This window comes from Corylus avellana, chromosome ca4, assembly GCF_901000735.1.
Source record: "Corylus avellana chromosome ca4, CavTom2PMs-1.0".
Lineage (NCBI taxonomy): Eukaryota > Viridiplantae > Streptophyta > Magnoliopsida > Fagales > Betulaceae > Corylus > Corylus avellana.
The window spans coordinates 23,296,206-23,304,037 of NC_081544.1; the positions used below are offsets into that span (position 1 = coordinate 23,296,206).

At 35.8% G+C, this 7,832-nt stretch overlaps 2 protein-coding genes across 2 annotated transcripts in view; one reads left to right on the plus strand and one right to left on the minus strand.

Moving 5' to 3' along the window:
* Positions 1 to 257: 257 nt before the first annotated feature.
* Positions 258 to 6,344, plus strand: LOC132179798 (uncharacterized). The gene is made up of 8 exons (XM_059592577.1): positions 258 to 614; positions 2,814 to 2,907; positions 2,992 to 3,042; positions 3,146 to 3,319; positions 3,701 to 3,880; positions 4,163 to 4,282; positions 4,997 to 5,130; positions 5,923 to 6,344. Exons 1-8 carry the CDS (start codon positions 424 to 426, stop codon positions 5,996 to 5,998), a joined length of 1,020 nt encoding a protein of 339 aa, XP_059448560.1. The 5' UTR covers positions 258 to 423; the 3' UTR covers positions 5,999 to 6,344.
* Positions 6,345 to 6,920: 576 nt separating this feature from the next.
* The window catches only part of LOC132178245 (sulfate transporter 3.1-like), a 6,410-nt gene continuing 5,498 nt past the window's right edge, over positions 6,921 to 7,832 (minus strand). The window contains exon 9 of the mRNA XM_059590694.1: positions 6,921 to 7,044. Coding sequence (XP_059446677.1) covers positions 6,921 to 7,044 — 124 coding nt within the window. The remainder of the gene's footprint in view (positions 7,045 to 7,832) is intronic.

Sequence of the window (7,832 nt, forward strand, 5' to 3'; positions counted from 1 at the left end):
CATTTTCTTATTGGTTTTGGTTCGGTTCAATCCAAGCGGGTCAAAAAAGTAGTGATATAAGGAGGATCATAGTCTTCATAGATTACTCCTAAATGTGATCTGATTTTTAAAATCACAAATAAATCAAAATTAAATAATAACAATTTCAAATTCAATGGTAATTTTAAAAACATAATCGCATTTAGAAAGACTTGGTAAGGTTGAAGTGTGTCGTTTTCTTTTCTTTTCTAGATCGGTAACAGAAAGTGTTGGTGTTAAGGACTAAAACGCATCGTATCACTACGCTTGTTCCTTCACCATTTGAGAGACAACCCCCCACAAAAGCAAGCAGAGCTAGCTATAAACCCTAGCAATTCAAACCCCAAACCCCAAAGAAAACCAAAGCAATTGCTAACACCATAATCTTCTCCTTCTCAGTTGACAATGACTGAAGCAGCAGAGGCAAAATCAGGTGCGAGGATCTCTTCGGAAGGAGGTGATGGGACTGGGACTGGGGAGGAGATATCCCTGAAAGATAAAGGCAATGATTTTTTCAAATCAGGGAATTACCTCAAAGCCGCTGCTCTCTACACACAGGCCATCAAGCTTGACCCCTCTAACCCCGCTCTTTACAGGTACCCATAAAAAATGTGTTTTTATTTTTATTTTTTTAAGTAAAATATTAGCATTAGTTATTAGAGTTTGTTAACTTTGTCAAAATGTGATTTTGATTTGTCAGTTGCACAGTTAACTTGATTGATTCAAATGGGTAATTGCTGCTCGGTTCTCTGTTTTTTTTTTTTTTGGGTGGGGGGTGTCTTTAATTTGAATTTTTCTCCATAGTGGTAGTATTAAAGTTTGATGCCTTTCTCTGATTTGTAAGTTGCAGAGTTTAACTTACAAATCAAATGGGTGTTGCTTCCAAGGTGCCTTTTTTTTTGGGGGGTTATTTCTTACTCTGTATTTTATCATTGTGGTTTTAGCTTCATGTTTCTCGTGGGATATCAGTTTAGGTGCTTTAGGTAAGATAAAAATTTAAATGGGGTTTTGTTTGTCTTTATCATTCGTCTACTCATTTGGACTTTATAAGGAGACACTGCAGATTTTTTATTTGTATAATGTTTGTCAATGGGTGTGAAGGAGTATAACACTCTGGTGGGTCTTTTTGAGCTGTTGTTGAATTTTTGGGTCAGTGGCATTAATGTCTTTAAAATTTGGTCTTTTCATGTGAGATGGGAAGCAAGAATTGTTCATAATTGAGGGTTTGCGATAATTGTAGTTCCTTGTTGTTTGAGCGTGGGCAACATTTTGTTCCCGTTCAAAATAGTCAGACTTTGATGAAGCAACAGTGATTTTTTGTGCTTTTTGAGCAAATTAATATGACATAAGTAGATCAGTAGCATCGACCAACTAATAAAAAGATCTCATGTTGCATTGGTTGAAATGAAAAGTATTCAGTCAAGCACAATTAGTTAATTGCGTTAAATATACTTTAGCCCCTTTAATTAATAGACATTTTTGATAAAGCCCCACGAAGTGACAGCCGTGACACTTGGGTCCATCAAACTACCAGTTTGTTACATTTAAGCCACTTCATTAGAAGCTGCCGTTTGTTTGGATGAAAAACGTGACCACTTTTCTATCAGCCTGCATATAGTACACCTCATTTTCAAAAAAAAACCAAAGTAATAAAATAACAATAAAAAACTTATAAAAAATTTAAAATGTAGAGGGTGGCCAAACCACCCCCATGGGGTGGTTTGGTCACCCAAATCTAAGGTGGGGGTGGCTCCCCATTTTTTTTTTTTTTTTTTTTTTTTTTTTTTTTCTATTGATTAATAATTATAAGGGATAAATTTGGTTTTTTTAAGTGCCAAAATGAGCGTATTTTCAGAAGACTTTGGCCAAATATGACTTTTCCCTCCAAACAGACGGTCAACGCTAACGGAGGGGCTTAATTACAACAAAATGGTAATTTGATGGATTCAAGTGTCACAACGGTTAGTTTGTGGGGCTTTATAAAAAACGGCTTTTAGTTGAGGGGGTTAAAGTATATTTAACCCTAGTTAATTTGTTAAGTTATCGGTGCCTGGTTATGAGCAATGAGTTCCGTATTTTTTTTGAATTTGTAATTCCAAGAACTGGATAGTTTCTATTTGATATAGGCAATCACCTTGAGTATCAAACAATTGGCCATGATCAAGATGTTACTCTGAAGGTAAATTGAGCTCTCTAATGCTTTTGAAGAGGAGGGGAGAATGGGGAGGAGATATTTCAAATTGGTTAGTTGTTCCTTATTGAGTGTGAATATGATGTTGGGGCATGATTCAGATTTGTTAGATCCCTCATGGTGTGTAGTTTTTGAATAGGCCTACTACACCATGTGTATTTCCGGCGTGCTGTCTATAGTTCATTATTCATGCCCAACAACATTCATTTTCCAGGTCACATTTATGCATTTAATGAGGTGCCTTTGGTAGAAGATGTAGAGGATATGAATGGTAGCTAAGATTAAAATATAGATGGGTAGTCATGACGATCTGCAAAATATGAAATGGAAATATGCTTGAGCATGCAGTTGCTGGGATGGCAGATTGTGAAAAGTAGCATGGGAAGATGAACACCACTGTGAACTTACATTGTGTTGACAGAATTGGCAGTCGAATGGCATATGTTTCATATGAATTTGTTTGTGAATATGGGTTCATCTGTTATTGCACTAATATTGCTTTAACGGTAGTTTCATTTAGAACACATGTACCTGTGTGCATGCATGTGAATGTGTATATATTCACGAGCAATCTTCACTTTTACAATGTTCCATTGTTGGCCAGCAACCGTGCTGCTGCATTTCTACAGTTGGTTAAGCTTAACAAAGCTCTTGCTGATGCTGAAACAACAATTTCACTGAAACCTCAGTGGGAAAAGGTAAATGTAAATGTATATTTATGATCAGTTGTACTTGATGTCCTAATTTCTTCATGAAACAGTAATATTTTGATGCATCTCTAGGGATATTTCAGGAAAGGATGCATATTAGAGGCCATGGAACAATACGATGATGTATGTCTTAAAGTTACTTTTTTCTTTATTACAATGACGCATCTAGGCAAGAGCACATGATTTTGGTATTTTGCTGCTGATGTTTCCTATTCACATATTGCAGGCATTAACTGCCTTCCAAACAGCTTTGCAATACAATCCACAAAGTTCTGAAGTATCAAGAAAGATCAAGAGGGTTTCCCAGTTGGCGAGAGACAAAAAGAGAGCTCAAGAAGTGGAGAACAAGAGATTGAATTTTGATATGGGAAAGAACTTGGATACATTGAAATTGGAAATGGTGAGTGTAGTTTGCAAACATATATTCCACATCTTCATGTATTTTCACTTGTTTTCTGTCATTCCGCAATTAGTGTGATACAGTACATGACTTGTTCTCTTTCTCTACAATAAAATTTTTATTACTAATATAAAAATGGTGATATATTCTAATTTTTTTTTGTTTGCTTTGATCTTCATGTTCTGCTTTACCTTCTTTCCTTCTCTCTTTTAAAGCAGTTATATTTATTCTCTAAGCTGTATGATGCAGGTAAGAATTTACTACTCATGTGGAGTTTTATTATCAGCTACTTATGTGGAGATTGCCAGAGGACCACCTGGGGTAGGATTTGTGTTCGGTATTCCCAAATAAGGAGGATTAAATTGGTCTTTCTCTTTGCAGTCTGAAAAGTATGGATCTGAAGAATGCTGGAAAGACATTTTTTCTTTTCTTGTTGAGACAATGGAGACAGCTGTAAAATCATGGCATGAAAGTTCGAAAGTGGATCCAAGAGTCCATTTCCTTCTTGATAGGGAAAAGACCCAGACTGATAAATACGCCCCAAATGTGAATATTGATAAGGTAGTAGACGTATGTGAATGCTTGTTTTGCATGTATAATTTTGCTTGTTGAGTATGATTTTCTCCTCATTTATTTGGTTTTTATGATCCCCTTATCTTGAGGTCTAATGCGTACACTCAACTAAATTGAATTTGTGGCTCTTATCAAGCAGTAAATTTCTAACGTTTAAATGCATGGTCCGTCATTTGCAGCTTGTATGAGTAAATTCACTTGTTCCGTTCTTGTTAATTCTTTGCTTCTTACCTATTTTCATTCATTGGTTTTATATTGTCCATGTGCCAGGCCTTTGAATCACCACATACACACGGCAATTGTTCTTCTTTTCTTAGGCAGTATGCGGAGGAGTCTTTCTCTAGAGCAGCTTGCTTGGTGACTCCCAAAAGTATCATATCTTACCCACAGGTAACTTTTAACTTCTTCATGGCATGAGCAGGGATGATCATCATGTGACAAGCTGGATACCCTACCTGTAAATAATTAGGAATGTGGATACTTGCTAATTTAAGCTGTCTCAAGATGTGTCAACTTTAGTTTTAATGAAATTGCTTTTGTAAGGTGCCAAAGAGCCTCTACGTTGTGAATTTTTACTGCGGGGTTCGTTATTTGTTCCCTTTTTTCATTTGTTTTGCTGATCAGTTGGCACTGCAAAGAAAGTGCTTTAAAAATGCGCGTGCAAGTGAAAATGCCAACTGATTAGTTGGTAACTTCTGTTGGAAGTCTTACCATAAATTTGGGCTCAAGTATTCCTATAATTTTGAACTCTACCTTCCCCTACTAAAACAGTTATGGCTAATAATTGCCTGACGGGGAAAAACCAAAAAGACTATTTCACGTGATGCATTTCAGTTTACACTATATATAATATGGCTGACAGTTCTAAGTAAAATGACTGTTGAAAGATCAGGCAGGTAGTTATGAACTTGCTGGAAAGCCTAAATTACAAAGTTGCTGTCGTGAGCTAGCTCTTTTTTATTTACCATTATCTGAATTTAATAAAGACTAATAGCTTACTCAGTTGCCTAGGGGAAACAAAGGAAAACAAAAAAAAGAGAAGGCATATTCAATCTAGAAGTTGAAAGTGCAGTTGACAACCGGTATCAAAACACTTCTTTACAGGTCTGGAAAGGTCAAGGATCAAGAAAGTGGAAACATGGGCAACATGATGGTTTCTTTGTTCAATTTGAGTCACCATCGCTGCGAAAGCTATGGTTTATTCCTAGCTCCAATGAAATGGGGCAAACATTGTGCAGGTTTCTCTCTCTCTGTTTCTCGAGCATTCAATGTAATCCATTAAAAGTGTTGTTGATAATTGGATATATGTTAAAGCAACGTACTTTAATTTGCTAAATTCAGTTTAAGCGATAGGAAAATATTTCAATTGTAGTTCCCTTGAATGTGTCATGGCCAACACTTGTTCTAGACAAGCACTATTTCTTCAGTATTTTTTTAATTTTTTTAATTTTAAAAGTAATTGACATATATCATTAAAAGTTATACTACCAGTATCAATTTGAGGAACGTGTATTACTGTTTGGTGTTAATGATTTGATTGAACAGTCCGGACCTGCAGGTCCTTCACATGGAATGCTCTTATCTCTACCTTGGTAAAATTTGATAGTTTTTTAACCCACTTGTGGAGCTCTTTTCACTGATCCCTATCATCCCCTCAACTTCAATGGACTAATGACTCCTTTTGCTTTTAGGAACGGAGAATTAAGAAAGTGAAAAAGAGTTTTTCTAATGGTGGTCGTGCTCCCAAAAGTTTGCCACTTTCTGATTTCAAGTTTAATGATTCTTCATAGTGATGGAGATTGGCTTCTTTTTGAGTCTCAGGATATCAGCTACTGCTTACAAGGAAACAGGACACTGTGCTTGTCCTGTTCTTCTTTTGTTTTCATAATCATTCAATGATATTTCATATAGAACTTTGTGGTCAAATTATTCAATGTCTAATTAAGTAACATTGACACACTCCTTTTTGGACATTTTTCTCTTGTTGAAACATATGAATGCTTAATTTCAGTTCCCTTTTCAATTTGCAGGGATCCAGAGGTTCTCGACATCAGTGCCCATGAAGTGCTTCCACGCCTGTTCAAGGAAACGCTTTCCAATTCTTAGTAGTTATCTTGGCTGGAGTTTCCATCATAGAAATTTGGGTCATCTGCTAAAGTTGGAGGGCTATGAGTTTAGTTTAAAAGAAATACACAACACAACTTTGAGGTGGTAAATGCTTGCCAACGCCTGCTTTTCTTTGTCATACCATGTGTGTATTCCAGTTTTAAACTCTTTTTGAAAATTCTGCAAGCTTTTTTGAGTGCTTTGGTTTTGCAGATACTTAGTTATATGAATGCTTTTCCTATACTCTGGTGATAAGGAGGGCTTTGGCCCTTGAACTAAGTGGCTCATTTCTGATGCTGACACCGTATTACTAACAGTGCTTGCAAGCTTTTGGTCTTCATTATTTCATTTATTCCTTCACAACTCAATATTATAAACCGGGTGTTTGAGCTTTAGTTGAGTTGTTAAAATTGAATTTGGAATCACTAAGAGCATGTTCGGGATTTCCTCGGGATTACGTTAAGGAGCTGAAAAGTGCTTATATGTACATAAAAAGTTGCACCAAACAAAAACAATCCATTTGGTAAAAAAATGGGGGTACTCATTTTTATTTTTTGTGCCATTTGGCCGTCGTCAATAGCCATAAGAGTGGTTTGGCCATCCTCAGATATGCTCTGAAGAGGTGGCTGAATCTCCCCTAAGGTTACAGGAGTGGTTCGACCACCCCCATTTATTTGTCAAAACTTCAAACTGCATAACCTAAAATGCATTTACCCCCTATCAAAATCAAAATGCATGAGAGAACGCTTAGAAGGAGGGGCTTTGAGGTTGTGTTAAATGATACAAGGCCTATGACTTTCAAAGGCAAACCATGATAAATACTCAACATGTATGGACAAAAGCCAATACTTCAAAGAAAATCAGAAACAAAAGCAAACCATCATGAGAATCTGCAAGCTTGTTCTTGCGCTTGGCGGGTATGCTATGTGAATATCTCGCGCTTCATGGGTCTGCTGCTTGAACTCCGGTAGGTCATGGTTGCCTTTGTGGTCTTGGTTCGGCTCAAAGTTTTTCTATTGGTAAGCTTCACAAAATTTCTCCTCAAACTTTCATGCGTTTTAAATGAGATTTCTATTGTTCAAGAACTCGCAATTTTGGGTATTTAACTTTCAATTTTTTGCAATATTTTCTATTTGTTATAATATTTCATTAAATCTTGTCAAAATTTTCAAAATACCTCAATTTTATTTATAAAAACAAATGACAAAGATTCAGGTGTAGGTATTTTTGCAAATTTAATTAAATCTTGACCAATGCTTGAATCTTTGCAATTTTTTATTTTATTTTTTAATAATAAAAAAACATGGATATTTTGGAAATTTTGACAAGGTTTAACGGAAAATCTTAATGCGGGAAAAACATTGCAAAAAATTGAAAGTTCGATATCCTAAATTAAGAGTTTTTGAACATTGGGGGGAAGTTTTGTGAAGTTTCCCTTTCCTATTTCCATCCTACTAAACCTGTAAACACTTATACATAGGGATGAGCAGATTAACCGTTTATCGCCTAATGAACTAAACCGACATAAACTACCTACTGCCAGAAGTCGGTCGATAATTGATTAATGATTTCTATACCAACGTCAGTTCGGTTCGGTTAATCGGTATAAATATTTTTTGTAGGTTAACCGAATTAACAGATAATAAATATTCTATGGCCAATTTATTAGTAGAAGTGTAGAGAATTAGGATCCTCTCCAATTCAAATGAACTGGAGAATATCGAGTTAGTTATAGTGGAGATGTATTTTTGTCCTCTAAAAAAGTGAAAAGACAAAAATATTCTTAAAATATAACGAACTGGATATTCTCCAGTTATTTGAACGGGATAGGATC

What these genes read in the sequence shown, in the direction of transcription:
- LOC132179798 (XM_059592577.1), top strand. Translation starts at nt 424, where the DNA reads ATGACTGAAGCAGCAGAGGCAAAATCAGGTGCGAGGATCTCTTCGGAA. An exon ending in ATACATTGAAATTGGAAATG is followed by an intron (nt 3,320 to 3,700) that starts GTGAGTGTAGTT and finishes TTCTCTTTGCAG; the next exon opens with TCTGAAAAGTATGGATCTGA. An exon ending in CAAATGTGAATATTGATAAG is followed by an intron (nt 3,881 to 4,162) that starts GTAGTAGACGTA and finishes TCCATGTGCCAG; the next exon opens with GCCTTTGAATCACCACATAC.